Source organism: Dendrobates tinctorius, unplaced genomic scaffold, assembly GCF_039654945.1.
Source record: "Dendrobates tinctorius isolate UK_male_01 unplaced genomic scaffold, ASM3965494v1 ptg000208l, whole genome shotgun sequence".
In the NCBI taxonomy this organism is placed as follows: Eukaryota; Metazoa; Chordata; class Amphibia; order Anura; family Dendrobatidae; genus Dendrobates; species Dendrobates tinctorius.
The window spans coordinates 6212685-6236569 of NW_027361875.1; the positions used below are offsets into that span (position 1 = coordinate 6212685).

The following is a 23885-nucleotide window of genomic DNA, read 5'->3' on the forward strand; positions in this document are numbered from 1 at the left end:
AACTGCTCATCATCTTAGCTTTTTTTTAGTAGGAAGAAGAATGACACTATTCCCCACCACCCCAATGTGACAGATCAGAAAGCATCTAATACGGTTAGCAACATGAAAAAAATTCCTTGGTGTCACTGTAAGGGTGAAAGAGGGCAGAAACAGGCAAGCCACTTGCAACTTCCTGCCTTCCACTTCTCTCTTAGACAGAAATAGGATCTAAAACTTATCAAGTGACTTCAAATGTGCAATGCGCTACAAATGTTACACCTAGAATGTGAAGTCTGATATTGTGTGGACATCCAAACCTCCCATCTCCAAGACATTATTCATGCTGCACCAGTTTTCTAGAATGCGCTACACCAACAATCGTTTTTTTTTTTTTGTTTTTTTTAAGATTTACCTTATAAATATCTTTTAGGCTTATCACTTTCTTAATCCACTGCTCTCTGTCCCTTCCCCATTCTATATAATTTCTCACAAGATTTCTTCATTATCTACTTAATTCCTTTATATAGGTTAGCTGCACTGTTGCACAAAGCAAGCACTTTTACCTTTTTGGTCACCACTATTTTTCCATATATTGTTGAAAAAAGTCTGTACTTGCCTACTGAACCTACCTATGCTCTTTGTTCCTGCTGCTGGCATTTGCCAATGGGCTATTGGCTTCATCTCCTGGCAGGTAGCATTACACGATGGCTGAAGACTGGAAGAGCAAGCCAGGTGACCAGCAAATAGAGTACTCCTCCTTTAATTGCTTTCCTAAGCATCAATTCTCTGATATATTTCAGCTTGTATCATCTGCCCTCCCTGAAGACTTGGATGCTTTCCTCCTTTCCACTCTCTGATCTGCGGTGTTTATGAACCTCCCTCTTGCTAGCTCTAAAATTATACTCACACCCTGAGAGATAGCAGGAGTTTTTTTGAGGCAGTAATATCCAACATGATTTTTTTGTTTTTACATGGTTTCTAGGTCTGAAATGGTTTTGAAATAGTTCTGAAAACTATTTTTTCACGTAGATTTTTTTCTAGCCATTTGACTTTACAGGATCAAGTTTGGAGCGAACTCTACAAGGAATCTGCATCAAAGATTTCACATGTCACTTTTTTCCCCATGTCAAGGTTTTGTATGAAAAGTTTTTGCATTTTCCATTGAGACCAATAGAAAAAGTATTCAAATAGTATTGAAATTAATTTTAAAGCAGATCAACTTCAATATCCATGTTAAAAAAAAAAAAAAATATCAACATACGTTACCATTGACCATACGTATAAGATTAGGGCTAGCCAGAATGCAAATGATACATCGTTGTTTAATGTGATATAAAGGTATCAGGTGTATTCCTTAATTTCTAGCTTTTACATATAAACATACAAACATATAAAGTCATGATGTATTACATACTTTTTGGCAGTGAATGAGATGAAGCAGATTTCCTACACTTGCAGAACAGTGGACAGCAGCGAGTGACGCCACTTGTACAATGTCAATTAATGCTTTCAGACACAATTGTATCTCTTGAGACTATTGCCTACACAGGTCTGTTTTTTTACCTACTGTCTCATAAAAGCTCATATCAAATGCTACATATATACAGCTCTTGAGAAAGTGGCGTTGTGCCAGCGAAACGCGCGTTGCGCTGGCCCTGGGATCACCTCTCTGATGCCCCTATTACTCTGGTAAGCCTTATTTCCTGCGGTTACGGTGGAATTTTTACCATGCCGCTAGCGGTATCATCTATACCTATTGGTCACTTGGCCTTGGCTTCCTATAATTAATGGTGGCATGCATGTAGGGGTGTTTTCCCTTTCCTGCCTGCATTGTCTTGGTGCACTCTAGTTACCATGTTACTGTGTAATTTTTTACATATGTGTTTTTCTACTGAATAAAATCGATATACTATTTTAAAACTAATATCACCTAGTTCTCCTTTATTCTGTTTTTTGTTATATATACAGCTCTGTACACATGTGGAAATTTTAAGGAAGTTTGGTGTAAACAGGGTGAACACAAAATCAAATTCTTCTATTACTATTCCAAAGTTTATGTCAATACTTAAAATATATACCGTATACATAAAATAGATTATTGTATTATTTTCTTCTATTTACCTCATAAATAGCAAAACCAATGGTGAAAAGATTGGCTCCCGCTTTTCGATCTTTCCTCCGATTCTTCTGCATTAAAGCAACAAGGAAACTACAAACGACCTCATTGTCATCGGGGTCATCATCTTCTTCCAGCAGCTTCAGACGATACTGAGGATTAGTCCAGTAAGTGTCTGTAATGTTTGAAATGATATCATTAGCGTTTTTTTAAGTTTCTATCTCATTGCCAAAAAACAACTTAAAAGGCATTTTACATGGAACGATAATCATACATATGACTTAGTATGATCGTCAATTCTTGATCATTGTCCCGTGTAAACATGGTCCGTGAGCAAATGGTTATCAGTAATTCAGTCGACAACACTGTTCTACATATTTTCAAAACTTGTCAAGTTCAGTTATGAAATGAGACATTTCTTAATGATTTTAATCTTCTGAATTCAAATCTGACAATTAAAACTTTTAGTTGACTCTTGTTTATATGATATCAAGGAGTTTTCCTTTTACTGCTTTATATAATTAAAGAGAATCTGTCACCTCATTTTTGGCCTATAAGCTGCGGCCACAGCCATCAGGGGCTTATCTACAGCATTCTGTAATGCTGTAGATAAGCCCCCCATGTAACCTGAAAGAGAAGAAGAACGAGTTAGATTATACTCACTCAGGGGCGGTCCGGTTCAGTTCCGGAGGGTGTCGCGGTCCGGTCCGGCACCTCCCATCTTCTAGAGATGACGTCCTCTTCTTTGCTTCCCATCGCGGCTCCGGCGCAGGCGCACTGCTCTGCCCTGTTGGGGGCAGAGCAGAGTACTGCAGTGCGCAGGCGCTGGAAGAGGTTCAGAGCCTGCGCACTGCAGTACTCTGCTCTCAACAGGGCAGAGCAGTGTGCCTGTGCGGGAGCCGCGACGGGAAGCAAAGAAGAGGACGTCATCTCTAGAAGATGGGAGGCGCCGGACCGGACCGCGACACCCTCCGGAACTGAACCAGACCCCGAGCACCTCTGGGTGAGTTTAATCCAACTCATTTTTCTTCTCTTTCAGGTTACAGAATGCTGTAGCTAAGCCCCTGATGGCGGTGGCCACATCTTATATACCAAAAAATAGGTGACAGATTCCCTTTAATGCAGAAAAGTTTCAATACTTTAAAACTTTATCATTTTTGCAAATGTAAAGGCGCAAAATATTTTGTGATTCCAATTTTGTAATATTTATTTAGAATAGACTTCACAACAATTAAAATAACTAAAACATCTAAACATTACTGCGAGTTATAAACAGTTACAGAAATTATTCCTCATTCAGAGACAACTCATTTTTGCTTGTCTCTTGTACTCCTGCATCAGATCATCTCTTACAATTGTCCAACAGAAATTTACAAGCATAGATGGATTCCATTTTCCTTGATATCTTTTTCTCCATAGCCGCAATATCTTGGTGAAATCTATTAGGCTATGTTGACACGTAGCGGAACTCTCGCGGATGTTACCGTGAGAATTCCAGACTTCCATTCCACGGGAAAATTGCATTTTAAATTCCCGCGATTTTCCCATGGAAAAACTAGCAATTTGCAAGCGTAATTAGCTTGCAGAATGCTAGCGTTTTCCAAGCGATCTGTAGCATCGCTTGGAGAACTGATAGACAGGTTGGTCACACTCGTCAAGCATAGTGTTTGACAAGTGTGACCAACTTTTTACTACTGATGCTGCCTATGCAGCATCAGTAGTAAAAGATAAAATGTAAAAAATAATAAAAAAAAAATAAAAAGTATTGTTATTCTCACCTTCCGGCGTCCTGCGCAGCCTTCCCGCCTCTCTCCACGCTCCCGGTCCCAGTAATCCTTTGCGCGACCATGAGACGTCGCGCTCCCACGAGACGTCGCGCTCCTGCGAGACCACAACATCATCGTGGTCATTCTCGCAAAGTATTACTGGGACCGGGAGCGTGGAGAGAGGCGGGAAGGCTGCGCGGGATGCTGAAAGGTGAGAATAACAATATTTTTTATTTTAATTCTATTTTTTACAGGGATATGGTACCCACAGCCCGGAGGACAGTCTCCTCTCCTCCGGACCGTGGGTACCATCCGCAAATGTTCGGCTTACTTTTCGCATGGTGGGCACAGCCACATGTGGAAAATAAGCAGAACAATGCATTCCTATGTGGGCGGAATCGCCGCGATTCCGCTAAATTAATGAGCATGCTGCGTTTTTTACCGCAAAGCGATTCCGCCGCGGAAAAAAATGCAGCATTAGCACAGCATTGCGGAATCCCATAGGATTGCATGGGATGCTTATTTTTTGCAGCAAAATAGCGCGTTTAAAGCCGCCGCAAAAACGCGAAAAAACCGCGATGTGTGAACTCAGCCTTACCATGCTTGTCGCTCATTGCTCCTCAGTTTGATGGAAAATAGTCTAGATGCGAATACAACAAAATTAATTTTTAAGGACATGTTACAACGAAGATCCTTGTATGTTTGGAGGTGGTTGTCCACCAACACTTAATAGTTATCTTCAAAGAATTAGTTACCACTAATGGGATTACTACCCAGGCAGCCTCTTCCTTGCCCAGAAACCAACAGAGAAACTTCTCAACTTGAAGAAGCTTAGTCAATAAAGACTTCTTCCTTAATATTTGCTTTACTGAACCTTGGAAATTTAACAATGAGATACTTGAATGATTTTGCATTTTTATCTATTGCCTTTACAAAACTTTTCATAAAGGGCCTGTCACACTAAGCGATATCGCCAGTGGCGTAGCAACTGTTTGAGGCGCCCGGGGCGGTCGAAAAATTTGCCGCCCCTTTGGTCGCTGATAATCCGGAAGCATCCGAAGAGCCCTTGTATGGTCCATGGCGCACACAAACAGCACAGTGCCCAATTATACGCCTGTCTGAACAAGCCCTTACTGTGTGAGCAAAAAAAAAAAAAAAATGGTGGTCAAGACTAGAGTTGAGCGAAACGGGTCGAAAAAATTCAAAAGTCGCCGACTTTTGGCAAAGTCGGGTTTCATGAAACGAAACCTGACCCTAGGCGTTTCAAAAGTTTGTTTTGCGCTCTTTTTCAGCCAATCAGGATCCACGGACACTGTGGGCAACGTGATGACATAGGCACGGGTCACCACCATCTTTCAGAAGGGCATGCAAGTGATTGGCTTGCTTTGGGGGGCGTCACAGGGGGTATAAAAGGGCGTGCACGCCGACCGCCATGTTACTCATGCTGATCTCAGAATAGGGAGAGCTGCTGCTGCTGCTGATTTTGTAGGGAGAGCGTTAGGCAGGGAAGAAGACACCAAAAACTGCTTCTGCTGCTAGCGATTTTGCCTGTTCAACACACCAGTCACTGTGCAGTGCAAGGGGAGGCTATATAGTGGTGTATCAGTGGTGTTGGTTGTTGGGCTGCCTTCTAAGGCTTCCTGACATTCCTGCATTGCTGTTTACCCACTGCTCCGCAAACTGCTTTTTTAAAAGCAATCACAATTTTTTTTTTGTCCTGCTGAGAAGAAGAAAAAAAAACTGCTTCTGCTGCTAGCGATTTTGCCTGTACAACACACCAGTCACTGTGCAGTGCAAGGGGAGGCTATATAGTGGTGTATCAGTGGTGTTGGTTGTTGGGCTGCCTTCTAAGGCTTCCTGACATTCCTGCATTGCTGTTTACCCACTGCTCCGCAAACTGCTTTTTTAAAAGCAATCCCAATTTTTTTTTTGTCCTGCTGAGAAGAAGAAAAAAAAACTGCTTCTGCTGCTAGCGATTTTGCCTGTACAACACACCAGTCACTGTGCAGTGCAAGGGGGGGCTATATAGTGGTGTATCAGTGGTGTTGGTTGTTGGGCTGCCTTCTAAGGCTTCCTGACATTCCTGCATTGCTGTTTACCCACTGCTCCGCAAACTGCTTTTTTAAAAGCAATCACAATTTTTTTTTTTGTCTTGCTGAGGTACTGAGCGTGCATTTTTTCACACCATACAGCGGTGTACGCTCCTCACACAGTACCGTGTAATGGCTGTTATCACAGCCACAGTGAAGCTATCAGTGAGTCACTCTGTGAGAATAAGTCGAGGACATGTTCCGTTCTTACAGACCTGCACTCTAGGGAGATTCCAATTCTGCCCAATTCTACATACACCTTGTAGTTTGTGATACACTAGCCAATTTCTGCCTGTGACATAGCGCTCAGATACTCAGTGGGCCTCACACAATCCATAAGTGTCCAGTGTCCACAAGTGTGTGCAGAAATTAAAAATCTCCCTTATCCTCTAGTCACTTTGGTCACAGCTCTGCCATCGAGCCTGTGACAGAGCGCTCAGATACTCAGTGGGCCTCACACAATCCATAAGTGTCCAGTGTCCACAAGTGTGTGCAGAAATTAAAAATCTCCCTTATCCTCTAGTCACTTTGGTCACAGCTCTGCCATCGAGCCTGTGACAGAGCGCTCAGATACTCAGTGGACCTCACACAATTCATAAGTGTCCAGTGTCCACAAGTGTGTGCAGAAATTAAAAATCTCCCTTATCCTCTAGTCACTTTGGTCACAGCTCTGCCATCGAGCCTGTGACAGAGCGCTCAGATACTCAGTGGGCCTCACACAATCCATAAGTGTCCAGTGTCCACAAGTGTGTGCAGAAATTAAAAATCTCCCTTATCGTCTAGTCACTTTGGTCACAGCTCTGCCATCGAGCCTGTGACAGAGCGCTCAGATACTCAGTGGGCCTCACACAATTCATAAGTGTCCAGTGTCCACAAGTGTGTGCAGAAATTAAAAATCTCCCTTATCCTCTAGTGACTTTGGTCACAGCTCTGCCATCGAGCCTGTGACAGAGCGCTCAGATACTCAGTGGGCCTCACACAATCCATAAGTGTCCAGTGTCCACAAGTGTGTGCAGAAATTAAAAATCTCCCTTATCCTCTAGTCACTTTGGTCACAGCTCTGCCATCGAGCCTGTGACAGAGCGCTCAGATACTCAGTGGGCCTCACACAATCCATAAGTGTCCAGTGTCCACAAGTGTGTGCAGAAATTAAAAATCTCCCTTATCCTCTAGTCACTTTGGTCACAGCTCTGCCATCGAGCCTGTGACAGAGCGCTCAGATACTCAGTGGGCCTCACACAATCCAAAAGTGTCCAGTGTTCACAAGTGTCTGCAGAAATTCAAAATCTCCCCTGTCCTATAGACACCTTGTACCTTGTTTTACATTACTTTATAGTTTGTTGGATTTTGTCTACATTTCTACCAAAAATGAGGAAGGCTGGTGGAAGAGGCCGTGGAATTGGGCGGGGGTTGGCAGCTGGTAATGATGGTGTTGGTGGTGGATCTGATGGTAGTGGCAAGAGCAAAATAGGACCGAATGCAGGAGGTGTTGAGCCTGCGTCATCGTCTGGCTACATAAGGCCTCGAACGCTTAGTTTTCTAGGAGTTGGCAAACCGCTTTTAAAACCAGAGCATCAGGAAAAAGTTTTGTCTTACATTGCTGACTCAGCCTCCAGCTCTATCGCCTCCTCTTCTTCAGTTGTAAAAAGTAAAAGCACTGAGTCGTCATTGGAGGCTCATGTTCATGAACCACACCTTTCCTTGTGTCCTTCACCCCAACCAAGATTGAAGGATGACGCAGGCCATACTACTGATTACTCCATGGAGCTGTTTTCACATACCATGCCTGGATTATCAAGTGAAATGGTGAATTACCCAGGCCAAGATGAATCTGACATGGAGTGCACTGATGCACAGCCGCTGATGGATGATTCTGCTGGTACATTCACTCAGAGCACTACATTGTCCTTGCAGTGTACAGAGCCAGATTCTGACCCTGATGAGACTCAGGTGCCCCTTCCCGCACACTATACCACCATACACGGTGACACAGAGGAAGGTGCACATGACATAGAAGAGGAGGTGATGGATGACCCAGTTGTTGACCCAGATTGGCATCCATTGGGGGAAGAGGGTGCTGCTTCCAATAGCTCAGATGAGGAGCATCCACAGCAGACATCGACATCGCAACAGCTGTTATCTGGCAGGCCCGGAGCACTCCAAAGACAGGTTCCAAACATCAAAAGAGTTGCTGGACAGCTTGTCCAGAGGGTCAAAAGATCACAGCGTGCTAGGCCGCAAAATGTCTGCCAAAGTAGGAAGAGTGCAGTGTGGCACTTTTTTGAACAAAATCCTCATGATCAGGCAAAGGTTATCTGTAAGAAGTGCGCAAAGACCTTTAGCCGAGGGAAAAATCTGAAAAATTTGAATACCAGTTGCATGCTTAGACATTTAACCAGCATGCACTTGCAAGCGTGGACACAACACCAAACCTCAAGTGCCACATGTGCAACTGATCACAACGAAGGTAGTCAGCAACGCTACATTGTTTCCCCCACTGTAAGCCCACCGGTTAGCACAGCAGCAAATGTTGAGGTGTCGTTGCAATGCCACAGCAGTCAGGGAATCCCACTGTTATATCAACGAAAGACTGATTCTAGGCCATCAGAAAGAACAACAACTCCATCACCATCATCAACCCTCTCTCAGTCCGCCCTGTCCACCGCTACTTCCACCATATGCAGCTCTCAAGTCCAGCTCACCCTCCCAGACACTATGAGTAGGTCAAGAAAGTACTCAGTCTCTCATCCGCGTACACTGGGTTTGAACGCCCACATTGCCAAACTAATCTCGTTTGAGATGATGCCCTTTCGGTTGGTGGAAAGCGCAGCTTTCCGCAAACTCATGGCCTATGCAGTACCACGCTATGACCTACCCAGTCGCCACTTCTTCTCTCGCAAAGCCATCCCAGCCCTCCACCATCATGTGAAAGACCGTATTGTCCATGCACTCAAGCAGTCAGTGAGCGGAAAGGTGCACCTCACAACTGATGCATGGTCCAGTCGGCATGGCCAGGGCCGTTACGTGTCCATCACTGCGCACTGGGTTAATGTGGTGGATGCAGGGTCCACAGGGGACAGCGGTGGTGGGACAGTGCTGCCTAGCCCACGGTATAGGAAACAGTTGGCTGTAGGCGTTCGACCCTCCTCCTCCTCCTCCAGAAGCGAAAGCTCGTCCACAGAGCGCAGTCGTACGAGCACTCCATCTGCAGCTGCCACTGTTGCACACGATGTGTCCCCCTATCGAGCAGCTAGTGGAAAGCGTCAGCAGGCTGTGTTGCAGATGATGTGTTTGGGCAACAGACACACCGCCGAGGTACTGGCCGAGTACTTGAAGCGACAAACTGAGTCATGGCTGGGCAGTGTACATCTTGAGGCAGGCAAGGTAGTTAGTGATAACGGCCGTAATTTTGTGGCAGCCATAGCCCTTTCAAAACTCAGCCACATACCTTGCTTGGCTCACACCTTTAACCTGGTGGTGCAGTGCTTCCTCAAAAACTATCCGGAGTTAACAGCCCTGCTCCAGAAGGTGCGAAGACTGTGCGCGCACATCCGCCGGTCGCCTGTACACTCCGTTCGTATGCAGAAGCTGCAGCGATTGCTCCACCTTCCCAACCACCGCCTCATTATCGACATTGCAACAAGGTGGAACTCCACCCTGCACATGGTGGAGCGGCTGTGCGAGCAGAGGCAGGCCATAATGCATTTGTGGGAGGATACACGGCCAGGCACTTTGAGAGCAGACATGGAGTTGACAGGTGTGCAGTGGTCGAAGCTGAAAGACCTCTGTAAAGTCCTTCAGTGTTTTGAGGAATGCACACGGCTGGTAAGCGCAGACGACGCCATCCTAAGCATGAGCATCCCACTTATGCGTCTGCTCATGCAAACTTTGACGCACCTTAAGGAGCAGGCGTCTGCAGCCAATGTTGATGAGGAGGAAGAGGAGGAGGGAATCCTTGATGACATTCAGCCATTGTCTGCTCAGGGACCTCTCCTGGACGAGGTGGAGGAAGAGGAGGAGGAGGATGATGTGGATGATTACTTAGGGGAGGAGGATGCATCTCGTGGGGCAAGTGAAAATGTTGGCGTGGCAAGGTCTGGTACAGGGTTTGTGCGTGACTGGAGGGATGTGGATTTGCCAGAAAGTGCTCCTCCAACCAGCACTCGCAGTGCATCATTGACACCGGGAACATTGGCCCACATGTCAGATTATGCCTTGCGGATCCTAAAAAGGGACCCCCGCATTGCCAAAATGATGAACGATGACGACTACTGGTTGGCCAGCATCCTGGATCCACGCTATAAAGGCAAATTACAAAACATCATGCCACAGGAGAACCTTGACCTAATATTGGCTAATAAACAAGCAACTCTGGTAAATCCGTTGCTTGAGGCATTCCCAGCACACAGCAGCGGTGATGGTTCTCACACGAGCCGTACGGGCCGGGGGCAGCTTGGCAGAGGTGTTCGTGGTGCACACAGCAGAAGTGGCGTTGGAGACAGGGGTTTCATGACAATGTTGTGGACTGATTTTTCAAATACCGCTCACACAACTGGTAATACTGCATCGATGGAAAGTGACAGGAGACAGCAGTTGTCAACTATGGTTACAAACTACTTTTCCTCCCATATCGATGTTCTCCCACACAGGTCATTCCCCTTTGACTATTGGGCCGCTAAACTGGACACCTGTCCTGAATTGGCCCAATATGCCTTACAGGAGCTCGCTTGCCCAGCTGCAAGTGTGCGATCGGAAAGAGTCTTCAGTGCAGCTGAATCAATCCTGACAGAAAAAAGGACCCGTCTGTCAACCCAAAATGTGGATGATCTAACCTTCATTAAAATGAACCACGCATGGGTTTCCAAGGATTTTGCCCCACCTTCCCCTGATGACACATAGGGTGACAGAAAAATGGCTTGCTTTGGTCCACCTGGGACTTGACCTATTTCGCCTTTTGCATCAGCTGAATGTCCAACATCAACATATGCCACTTTCTAAAACTCCCTAACTGTGCTGCCTCCCCCCCCATGGCCGGGGTCACCACCTAGCGCACGACACCGTGCGAGTGCCGTTGCCCTGGACAGGTGGGTAGGCCGACTCTTGGGCGCGGGCACTGGCACAGGGTCCCTCATAGTGCAATTAAGTGTCTCTGACGGTGGTGGTGCACACCCGCCGTCAGACACACCGCCGTACTATGAGGGGCCCAGTGCCAGTACCGACGCCCACAAGTGGGCCCCCCTTGCTTGGGCAGGGCCCCAGCATTTGCAATCTTTACCTCTCCCTGCTCCTCCGCTGTGTAATCTGGGCCGTCAAATCCATACTGTGCCTGACACCGTCTGAGCCTGCCTCCTGATGTATAGACATATATTTTGAATGTGTACGCTATCCATACATGTTATCTGGGGATACGGTACTCTTTCTAACCTTTGTGCAATCACGTGCAATCCATACTGGGCCTAACACCGTCTGAGCCTGCCTCCTGATGTATAGACATATATTTTGAATGTGTACGCTATCCATACATGTTATCTGGGGATACGGTACCCTTTCTAACCTTTGTGCAATCACGTGCAATCCATACTGGGCCTAACACCGTCTGAGCCTGCCTCCTGATGTATAGACATATTTGAATGTGTACGCTATCCATACATGTTATCCGGGGATACGGTACCCTTTCTAACCTTTGTGCAATCACGTGCAATCCATACTGGGTCTAACACCGTCTGAGCCTGCTTCCTGATATATAGACATATATTTTGAATGTGTACGCTATCCATACATGTTATCTGGGGATACGGTACCCTTTCTAACCTTTGTGCAATCACGTGCAATCCATACTGGGCCTAACACCGTCTGAGCCTGCCTCCTGATGTATAGACATAGATTTTGAATGTGTACGCTATCCATACATGTTATCCGGGGATACGGTACCCTTTCTAACCTTTGTGCAATCACGTGCAATCCATACTGGGCCTAACACCGTCTGAGCCTACCTCCTGATGTATAGACATATATTTTGAATGTGTACGCTATCCATACATGTTAACTGGGGATACGGTACCCTTTCTAACCTTTGTGCAATCACGTGCAATCCATACTGGGCCTAACACCGTCTGAGCCTGCCTCCTGATGTATAGACATATATTTTGAATGTGTACGCTATCCATACATGTTATCTGGGGATACGGTACCCTTTCTAACCTTTGTGCAATCACGTGCAATCCATACTGGGCCTAACACCGTCTGAGCCTGCCTCCTGATGTATAGACATATATTTTGAATGTGTACACTATGCTATCCATACATGTTATCCGGGGATACGGTACCCTTTCTAACCTTTGTGCAATCACGTGCAATCCATACTGGGCCTAACACCGTCTGAGCCTGCCTCCTGATGTATAGACATATATTTTGAATGTGTACGCTATCCATACATGTTATCTGGGGATACGGTACCCTTTCTAACCTTTGTGCAATCACGTGCAATCCATACTGGGCCTAACACCGTCTGAGCCTGCCTCCTGATGTATAGACATATATTTTGAATGTGTACGCTATCCATACATGTTATCTGGGGATACCGTACCCTTTCTAACCTTTGTGCAATCACGTGCAATCCATACTGGGCCTAACACCGTCTGAGCCTGCCTCCTGATGTATAGACATAGATTTTGAATGTGTACGCTATCCATACATGTTATCCGGGGATACGGTACCCTTTCTAACCTTTGTGCAATCACGTGCAATCCATACTGGGCCTAACACCGTCTGAGCCTGCCTCCTGATGTATAGACATATATTTTGAATGTGTACGCTATCCATACATGTTAACTTGGGATACGGTACCCTTTCTAACCTTTGTGCAATCACGTGCAATCCATACTGGGCCTAACACCGTCTGAGCCTGCCTCCTGATGTATAGACATATATTTTGAATGTGTACGCTATCCATACATGTTATCTGGGGATACGGTACCCTTTCTCACCTTTGTGCAATCACGTGTAATCCATACTGGGCGTGAGAACGGCTGGCGAGCTGTTAAGCAAGCTACAGCACCTGTGGTTTGCACACGTAAGTTTTTAATTTTTTCAGGAATGACGGTTAGGCCTAATTCCGGAACTGCGGTTGACCTGCACTTACTGGGAAATCATCGTTCGCGGGTAATAATTGTAATCACAGATCCCCATCACTAACGTTGTTCAGCGGGTTATCTGCACCTGTAAGCGACAAACGCTGGCCTTTTCAGTGTAGCGCACATGCAGCCACGGACATGTAATGGCATGACACACCAGTTATTGGCCAATCTCACGTGCCAGAGCCTCACGTGTCCCTCTAGTAAGCCGGACTTGGACCGCGGGGCATGACGGAGTCTCGTTCGTTAACGGAATTAAGCTTGCAATGTGTGCATCTTTTCTGTAGCTGGCATGGTTGAGGTTTCCCAAGTGGAGTCGAATTAAACCATAGGCTCCACTCCTGGTGGTGCCCTTCTGGACATTCCTTTAAGGTTCAGCTTTGCAACCATACTGCCCACGTAAAACAAACACTTTGCCTTCATGAACGCTGTTTGGAGGGTCATGACTCGTGGGAATAACGCCGCCCAATCAGTTAACCTGCTAGAGAGATCCTTCGTTGCTCCCAAGCATGACATCACACTCCCTAGGAGGAAGGTAATGCCACTGTGGCGACCGTACTCCTGGGGGCGACACAAGTGCACTGATGCCCAGCCACTGCTCGATGAATCTGCTGGTACATTGACCGAGACCACTACATTCCCCTCGCACGCTACACGGCCTGAATCTGACCCTGATGAAACTCAGGTTACCCTTCCCATATACAGTTCCATCTTACACGGTGACAAAGAGGAAGCTGCAGATGAAAGTGCAGGTTCGGCCCACCCGCCATCAGACACACCACCGTACTATCAGGGGCCCTGTGCCAGTGCCGTCGCCAACGAGTGGGCCCCCCCTGCTTGCTCAGGATCAAAGCACTTGCAAGGTTGAAATACTGTGCAGTGAGATGGAAGATGGGGACGACGAGGAGTCCAGACTAGTACAGGGATTCCCTAGCGAGGAGACTTATTTGATTGTTTTCAATGTTGGGACAGCAATTTTTGGGGAGCACTATACTCTGGAGAATGATAGATGGGGCCCACCATACACTGGAACATTCCAAAGGTGGACATCAGACACTGGAGCAGCATTTACAGGGCCCATTATACACTAGAGCATTAGAAATGGGGCCCATTACGTTTGGAGCATTATTTGGGCCCATAAGACAGTGGAGCTTCATCCATGGGGACCAACATATACTGTAGCATTATGTGGAGCTCATCATATACTGTTTCAAACATTATATGGGACCAATGATTCTGTATGGAGAAATAGATGGGCCTCGTCATGAGATGTAAAAAGTGAAGTATTTTTCATTGTACTATACCGCTATTTCTCTGCCGTATCGGAGCATGATGAGTTGTGGTATGTGTTAAAGGGGCGCTCTTTCGCCCAGGGCACATGAAAACCTGGAGCCAGCCCTACCCCCCCACAACTTTAGCCAAATAACCCCCATTTTTCAGTGCGTAACTTGTATTATGAAGTTAATTAAGGTTGACAAGCTTAAGTAAGAAGAATTGATGCTTTTGGCATTCAAATGGGCACTGTAGGTGTGTTTCCTGTCCTCCTCTCACTGCCGACTTTTATTCCCCATTGACTTACATTGGGTTTCGTGTTTCGGGACGACCCCGACTTTTCCCTATAATCGGACGATCTTGCTCGACCCGACTTTTGGAAAAGTCGGGTTTCACGAAACGAAACTCGACCCTAAAAAAACAAAAGTCGCTCAACTCTAGTCAAGACCGATTGTGATCTAGATAGATCACCAGTAAGTTTATGCACCCCAACATTTCAGGCACACAGACTCCCCCCTCTCTACCTTCATGTGTGATGAAGCATTATTACAGTCACTGACTGACAATGGCTGCATATAACACCAGATGTACACATGTGTAGCTTAACATAGGGGCAGGCACTGGTGACAGGCAGGAAAATGGGGGAGCAGGCATTGGTGACAGGCAGGCAAATGGGGGAGCAGGCACTGGTGACAGGCAGGAAAATGGGGGAGCAGGCACTGGTGACAGGCAGGCAATTGGGAGAGCAGGCACTGGTGACAGGCAGGATGAAAAGTAGAAGGACGAGCAGCAAAATAAGCAGGATTATCAGATGGGCAGCAGCAGGACAGGCAGGCAGAAAAGGCTCAGGCACCAGTGAAATGTACAAGTAACAGGCAGACAGACACCAGTGACAGACAAACAGGCAGATATGTTGTGCACTGACATTGTAAAAGTAGAAATAACAGAACAAAGATAAGCAAGTGAACAGCAGAGTGACAGGCAGTCAGAACAAGCAGGCAGGAGGATAGACAGGGTAGGCACTGGTAATTGGCTGGATGAAATGTAGTAGGGCCGGCAGCAGAATCAGGATAAACAAGTGCACAGCAGGATGACGGATAGACAGGACAGGTAACAGCTACATTGAAAAGTAGAGAAGCAGGTAGCAGAAAAAAATTCAGCAGGTGGACAGAAGATTGACAGGTAGATAAGGGAGGATAAGCATTTGGACAGCGGGGTGACATGCAGATAGGCAAGACAAGGAGGACAGGAAGGGAGGGAGAGAAGAGGCAGACAGGTATAACAACCATGAGTCCAGGCAGGGTGACAGCACTATGACAGCCAGGGGCAGGGTGACAATGCTATGACAGGTAGAGTGACAGTGCGGTGCAGGCAGGGTGACAGCCAGGATGACAGGCAGGGGTAGAGTGACAGTGCAGTGACAGACAGGGGCAGGGTGACAGCGCTGTGACAGGCAGGGTGACAGACAGGGGCAGGGTGACAGCGCTGTGACAGGCAGGGTGACAGTGCGGTGCAAACAGCGTGACAGGCAGGGTGACAGCGCTGTGACAGGCAGGGTGACAGCGCTGTGACAGGCAGGGTGACAGCGCTGTGACAGGCAGGGTGACAGCGCTGTGACAGGCAGGGTGACAGGTAGGGGCAGGGTGACAACGCAGTGACAGGTAGGGGCAGGGTGACAGGCAGGGGCAGGCAGGGTGACAGCAGTGTGACAGGCAGGGGAAGGGTGACAGCCGGGGGCAGGGTGACAGCAATGTGACAGGCAGGGTAACAGCGCTGTGATGGGCAGGGTGACAGGTAGGGGCAGGGTAACAGCACAGTGACGGGCAGGGTGACAAGTAGGGGCAGGGTGACAGCACTGTGACAGGCAGGGTGACAGCAGTGTGACAGCACTGTGACAGGCAGGGTGACAGCTCCCTCCCCTCCTCTTGCAATCAACAAGTCGGCAGGACAGTGACACAGTGCCAGACAATAACAAGTTTGTGCCCCCCTCCCATCCCTCCTCCGTCACCTGTAGCAGCAAGGAGCGCTCGGCTGCCATTACCTTAGCAGGGCACGCGGGGCCACACTGCCATCCCTGGGGACATGGCTGCCGCCGCCTCTGGTGCTCTGCAGCTGCTTTGGGCACTAGGGCAGTTGTGCTGCAGCTGAGGTAATCCAGCTCCCACTTCCTCCATGATCTGCACAGAGCCAGGCAGGGGTTAGCCCGGGACAGCTGGTCAAACCCAGAGAAACGGATGAAGCAGGCAGCAGCAGCCTCCCCAGACACACGGCCAATAAATACAGGCTGGCAGCTCCAGGCGCTCGGTAATCGATTACAGGACAGTGCACTTGATCTGCTGCCCTGAATGACTCCAGTGATCTCAGCAGCCAGGGGTGGATCCAGCATGGCACCCCGTGACCCACCTGCCCTCGCCGCCAAAATCTGCTGCTGCTGCACTGCCTCCGTGCTTATCCCACAGAGGAGAGGAATTGCTGCTGACGCGCCGCCCCCACCCACGTGCCGCCTGGGGCGGACCCCCGCCCCCCCACGCTACGCCTCTGGATATCGCTACCAATATTGCTATAACGTCACTGTTTTTTGTGACGTGCTAGCGATATCGCTATGTGTGATACTTACCTCCGACCGGCTCCCCCGCTGATTATCGCTGATCGCGCGAGATCGCGCGAGAACGGCCTGGGCCGTTTCTCGTCGTCAGCTTCCTGCTGGGCTTCCTGTGGCGCCGACGAGCGACGCGTGCGGGAGGACGTCAGGATCGCCACGTCTGACAGGTAAGTAGCGACCCCCGACCGCTGCTATGTCGCTGGTGAGATCTGCCTGTGTGGCAGCTCACTAGCGACCACTTAGCGATGCACCAGCGATCCATATCGTTGTCAGGATCGCTGGTGCATCTCTAAGTGTGACAGTACCCTTTGGCTCAACATGATATGCAATGGTGGTAACAAAATCTAGTCGGTCAACAAGTGCTGGATGCAGGACATTTGTATTCCCTGGCTGAAGTGAATGTCAGAGAAGCCAGTCTCTTTTATTGTAGTGATATTTTCTTGCCGGACTACCCCACTCACACAGAAAGCAGCAGTACTTTGTGTAACCATCATGGAGACCGAGTAAGAGGACATCCACCTTTAAGTCACCACAAAGGATACACAAATATTGGTCATACTGTAGTTCAGGCTCCTCAACAGCTATTTCATGTTGTCATAGGTTTCTTTCAAGTGTACTGCACAGCCAACTGGAATTGAAGGTAACTCATTGCGATTATGCAGCAAGACGGCTTTAAGGCTTGTTTTGGACAATTAAGGGCCTCCATTCCTCTGGATTATGACTTATCTTCAGAGTTTCCATTAAATTATTGATGTTGTTGCATGCCACCAGATTGCACTCCATGAAGAAGTATTGGACAAGATTTTTATCACTGTTGAGGAACAAAGAAATCCGAACATCGCCAGCTAGGAGATTCCACTGCTGTAGCATAAAGCTCAGCCTTAAGGCCCCATCACACACAGCGATCTCGCTAGCGATCGCTGATTTTGTGACGCCACAGCGATCTCGCCAGCAGGATCGCTGTGTGTGACGGGGATCAGTGACCGGCCTCCCTGCCAGGTATCGCTGATCGTGCAGGATCGTCCTGGGCCGTTTTTTGATCGCTGGTCTCCCGCTGGCCAGCGCGAATCTCTGCGTGTGGCAGCGGGAGCCAACGATCAGCAATGCTGGATGCTGATTTCTAATGTAAACATCGGGTATCCAGGAGCCGCGGCTCCTGGATACCCGCTGTTTACCTTGGAAACCGGCGTACACGCTGGTTTCCAAGGTAAACAGCGGGTATCCAGGAGTCGCGCGGCTCTTAGATACCCGATGTTTACCTTGGAAACCAGCGTGTACGTCGGTTTCCAAGGTAAACAGCGGGTATCCAGGAGCCATGGCTCCTGGATACCCAATGTTTACATTAGAAACCAGCATCCAGTGTCGCTGGTCCTGATCGCTGGAGGGGCTGTCTTGTGACAGCTCACCAGCGATCAACCTAACGATGTCCCAGCGATCCCATCAAGTCGGATCGTTGGTGGGATCGCTGGGACATCGTTATGTGTAACGGGGCCCTTACTCTTGGGCAGATCAAAATCTCTAACAAAATCACTCAGTTCACTTTGTGCTATAAGGTGTGGTTCAAGTGAGGTTGCTGACAGAAAGTCTGGGTCATGAGAGGAAGATAATTCATGACACCAAGTACTTTCTTCTTCATCATTTGACCCTCCTGAAAATAGTTCTGGTGCTTTTGCAATTGGCAGTTCTTCTGTATGTAGTGCTGGGCGTATTGCAGATGAAATGTTTGAATACTGTAGAGACCACTTCTTCCTTGAAAATCCTTTCCTAATGGGGGCACAGTGCAAAAATATAAATTGGTAGTGTGATCAGTTGGCTCAGTCCAGATCATTGGGACCATAAAAGGCATAGATTGCCTCTTCCCATGCAACCACTGGGTAACTGTACCTGACAACTTTTGAAAATATATAGAACAGTGTAATTGCTCTATGGACAGAAGCAGCAGCAGGGAAATGGAGGACGTGATGCAGCAGGACTTAGCAGTGTACCTGTCAACCCAGATTTCAGAGAAGCTAAATAATTGTTTGTGAATTTGCTTCTGGTTCTGTATGTTGTCTTCCCTATCTGTGTATTACTCTGATCCGCACTCCTCCTCCTCCTATGTAGAATAATCTGATACTTTACCCTTTACTTTAGACTTAACAGTCTGTCCTGTTTTGATTAAGACAGGTCTGAGTTTTTTCAGAATTTATGGTGGTTTCTGTAGTAGAAGATGGGACAGAATTTTCCAAGACATATTACAAAGGTTCTTCTATTCACCTGTACTAGCGATGTATGCAACGTTTGTTGAGACAGTGACTATTTGAGTTTTTTCATTTTATCCATAAATGTAGTAAAACATGATGCTTGTAAATGTTAAAAGAACTATCACCTGGAAAGTTTCGACATCCTCCAGCAGAGCAGCCTCTTACCCACCGCCCTTCATTAACTGAAACAGTCCAAGTTTGGAGTCTATCTGACTCTAGGGCATCTGCTGTCAGGTTACATATTTCCAGTTTTGTAAAATTCTTCATAAAATCATCAAATGACATCCTGTCGATAAAGTGAAACCACTGAAAATTAAATTGTGACTGTAGGAAGTGGAGAACATCAAAAGAAACCAGAAAGCTGTTCTGAAATATAAGCTCAGATTCTAAATTATCTGCATTTAAATGCACTTACAGACTACCTCTAATGTGGCCTAAAACCTTTACACAGCACTGTATAACTACAGCTGGAGGTACAGTTCCCAAACTAGGTGTTACATCTGGCAAGGCTAGGTGGGTTCACCATTGAGTTTGAGAAGCTTTTCTTTAAAGTGAGGCGGGAACTTTAAACCCAATTTTTGGAATGTATTGGAGAACTGCTTAAGTACAATTTCCCTAAGCATAGCTTGCCATAGACTTTACCCCCCACTCTTTTTTCTGCAATCACCGGAGCCACAAAAATGGTAACACCAGTCCCAAGAACCAAGACCAGGAATGAACTTCGGTTGCTAAATCTGTTCAATCCATTGGTTACCGTGTCCCTCTTCACAACACAAAGTGGTGGCATACTATGGAGACCATCTTGTTTCTTTCTACAATACTTAGACGGGGTATTATATTTCGGTGTTGTGCTATGTCTTAGTAACCATTTGCAAACAAGCATCACTTCAGAGGAATGCCACTTTAAAATCTTGTGGTTGCCATTTTTAGATGAGAAAGGACAGAAATATACACTGATTTCATCAAGTAACATGTAACCCCTCCAACCACTCGAACGGAGGATCCTGGGCCCCAACACAAACTTTCTTCCAGGGTCCAACCTAACACGTGCCATTTACAATACTGTTGTCTTATGTGAGCTTGGTGGAAAGTTGTTTTTGCACAGACTCCTCACATTGGTAGTGGGAAAACAAAAATCACAGATCCAATCTGCTTCTCTATTAGTTAAGGTATAGTATAAAAAAGGGATAATTTTTTTCACTATTTGAGAATACTAAGAGTAGAGCTGATTGGGAAAAAGCTGAGGGGAGTCTACCCAAATGCCTTAGCCCAATGTAATAAAAGCACCTGTTAGGATTTTATGTTGCGCATTTCTGGGATTCATTTACACCTATAATCAGGCAAACAAGTGTTATTCGCGCTATGAATCAACAAAAGATAAAAAGTATTTACCTATAATGATGGGAAAATCAACTTATAAGCATTTGTTGCCAAAAAACAGAATAGCGCAGATTCCTTCCTCAGGGATGGCTCACCATGCGCTCAATGGGGTTAAATACTCTTGAGTGCATGGTGAGCCATCCCTGAGGAAGGAATCCGCGCTATTCCGAAACTAGTTGGAAGTTTTTTGGCTCAAGCAGCACTCCTGTTACTGGGGACCACGTGACTGTGCGGGTCACGTGATCTGCATCGTCACTGAAGGTCCTGCCGTGTTCATATCGCGCTGACCGTGCTGACTGCGGGCGCTCAGAATTTACAATGCGGCTGGTATGATTGACCGCCGCTGAACATCACCAACTTCGGTGAGCGCTCACCCTTCGTCTTTTTTCCCTGTTGGTGCTTACTATTTGAGGACTACTGATTGTTCACCTGCACTCTGAGCCTGTTACCGGCCTGAACAGAGCTCGAGGTTTCATTGGACTCTTTACATCTACTAACCAGGAGATTCCTCAACTGACTAACAAGCTAAGTACATGCCGCTGGCTTTTTCTAGTGTCACCGCCTAAAAGACTGCACATAGCGGTGAACCTTGCATCCAATAACCTGTCCACACTGGTGAATCACCGGACGTTATTTATCACACCCTTCTCTAGAGGTAATAGTTATGGTGAAGGTGAAGCTATTCAGATCATATTTGTTTTTACGTATATTTGCACAGTACATTAACAATGCTAGTAACCGGATTTAACCATTAGAGTGCAGCACTGATATATTTATATTTTTGGAGTGCAACCCTGTTATTTTATTACTCTTAATTCAGGATTGATTTTGGACCTTGTTCCTATTTCCCTTGTAGTTTGATCAATCAAATTTTACTTCTTCTCAGCAACAAATGCTTATAAGTTGATTTTCCCGTCATTACAGGTAAATACTTTTTTATCTTTTGTTGATTCATAGCGTGAGTAACACTTGTTTGTTTGGTTATTTATGTTTTATCCCTTGTGGTGTTGGGATTCTTTACTTGCTGCTGAATCAATACCGCACACTAGTGCCGTTGGTCTAATTTGTATCTTTTACACCTATAATCAGTTTGTCCCTTTCCTTGAGAAGTGATGCAAAAATGACTGATTTGATTGCGAGGAAAGTCCAAATTAATCTTTTGATTCCATTGGCTGCTTAGTGTCAGGTTCATCACTCCAGTTGTTAATGCGACCAATTTCATTAATGTGTTATTATTTTAGAAGCAGTCTTCTAGTAAGTCAAAACCTATTTAAAGCTACATTTAAAGGCTATGGACACCTTTGACCTGGAAAAATTATTTTTACATGTGTTATTGGTTTATTAATTAAATTGTAGTTTCAGTTTGAATCTTCATTCATTTCCTGAAATGCAGTTTGAAGCCTGATCCAAATGACAGAGTTTTCCCTTGTGGAAGTGTTAGGCCCTGTGATACATGCTGGATGCTACTTATTTGATAATGTTACTTTTGTCTCCGTGTCTATAGCCGATTTTCTCAGTTCTACATAATATTTTGGATACTTTCTCCCCTCTCCACCACAGATACAGATAAAAGCAGCATTCTGAAAACCCTCTCTGCATCTCCTTAACTTCTTTCAGTGTTTGAGATAGCAGCAGGAAGGGGAATATACACCGGTGCAACCCCATTCCTGTTGCTATCTCTAACCCTGAAAGAAGGGAAGGAGATGCAGAGAGGGTTTTCAGAATCAGGAGCTTGAACACATCACTTGCAGATCACTCACCTAGATAAAGGCCATACAGACACTCTGCGGCAACAAGATGATAGAAAATTTTCAATGAAGAATATTTAGAAAGTTATTTAACTTTGCATTTATGAACAATAATAATAAATGGACATATCATTTATATATCCTTTATAAATTGTGTAAGAAAAACAAACTAAATATTTACTGTACCAAAACTCGCCGTCTTCTTTAATCTGGTGTTGTAAACGTGACTTTTCAGATTTATCAATTATTGTCCATTCCTTAGAGCTGCAGGAAAGAGTTAACATTTGTATTAGATGATGGAATAACATTTGATGGCTAATACTACTATGTTTTGATAAAAATCTTACTTATCACTCCAAGATCCATTCCATTCCACCTGTCCCCAAGGATTTCTTAGACGGACCAGCTTTACCTTTTCTCCTTTGAAGGGTGTCTGTCATATAGTAAATACAGCACGTGCTGGAGTTATTGTATAAATCTATAAGCAATTTCTCCAAATCATTTGTATGACAATTCAGCTGTATGTTTTTGGACAAACTATGAGACAATGTTAAAATATTCTATAATTTGGAAATAATTAACACTTTTTTTTAAGTAATTCTGTGACCAAAAAAGTTACAAAAATTATTTAAGATCTAAAATGTATTTAAAAAAAAACTAGAAATTTTTGATAAAAATTCTGACTTCTTCTTTAGAAATATGTTAATGAATGTTAAAAGTTATTTCACTTGAATGGATTAGAGCTGCTGTGCCAGTCACAACAAAAGTTGTATATGTGGTGCTTTGCTTGTGTATATAAAGAAGGTGGAGCATCTTTATGCCAATCAGTCGGGGGTCCTGGTTCCAAGAATGAGACACCCCATTTTTGGAATAGACCATCCATATTAAAGACCTCCTTTAAAGATGACCTTTCAGCTCTCCTGACAAATTTTAGTAAATACTTTTATTCACAAAATAACTCTGGAGCATTTTATCTTAGAACTCAATATTATGCCCTTCCTCTGTTAATACTACTTGATATGTGTGAATAATTTGACATCTGGGCGTTACCAGTTAGGGGTGTGACCTTACAGAATCTGACATGGTCCAAACAGAGTCCAAAGAATGAGACTGTATAAAAATACAACCCTTTGACCACTGGGTGTTACCATTCCTCTTGTCAATGTATTCATTAATAATCAAGAGGAACAAGAGAACATCACAACCAGGTTATAAGAAAGGTGATCATAGAATCCTAGAATGTTAGAGTTGGGAGGGACCTCATGGGTCATCAAGTCCAACCCACTGCTCAATGCAGGACTCACTAAACCATCTCAGATAAATGTCTGTCAAGCCTCTGTTTGAAGACATTAATTGAAGGAGAACTCACCACCTCTAGTGGCAGCCTAATCTAGAATAGTATTTCAGAAGGAATGCGAGTATTTGTGTGGCGCCCCTGAGGCTTCAGTCGCCACAGAGGTACTGCACCTTCTCCTAAGGTGTAGTGCCCCACCATCCAGGTAGGCTGGGAACTCCTTTCCGCATTCCAACACCTGCACCCCACACACAGGATAGTT

At 45.8% G+C, this 23885-nt stretch overlaps 1 protein-coding gene across 2 annotated transcripts in view; it reads right to left on the reverse strand.

Annotated features, from left to right (window-relative positions):
* The window catches only part of CAPN3 (calpain 3), a 190710-nt gene that overhangs the window by 101586 nt on the left and 65239 nt on the right, over positions 1–23885 (reverse strand). For both annotated transcript variants that reach the window (XM_073554179.1, XM_073554178.1), the window contains 4 exons: positions 22677–22762; positions 22516–22593; positions 19327–19487; positions 2101–2270 (listed from right to left, as the gene is read on the reverse strand). In XM_073554179.1, coding sequence (XP_073410280.1) covers positions 2101–2270; positions 19327–19487; positions 22516–22593; positions 22677–22762 — 495 coding nt within the window. The remainder of the gene's footprint in view (positions 1–2100; positions 2271–19326; positions 19488–22515; positions 22594–22676; positions 22763–23885) is intronic.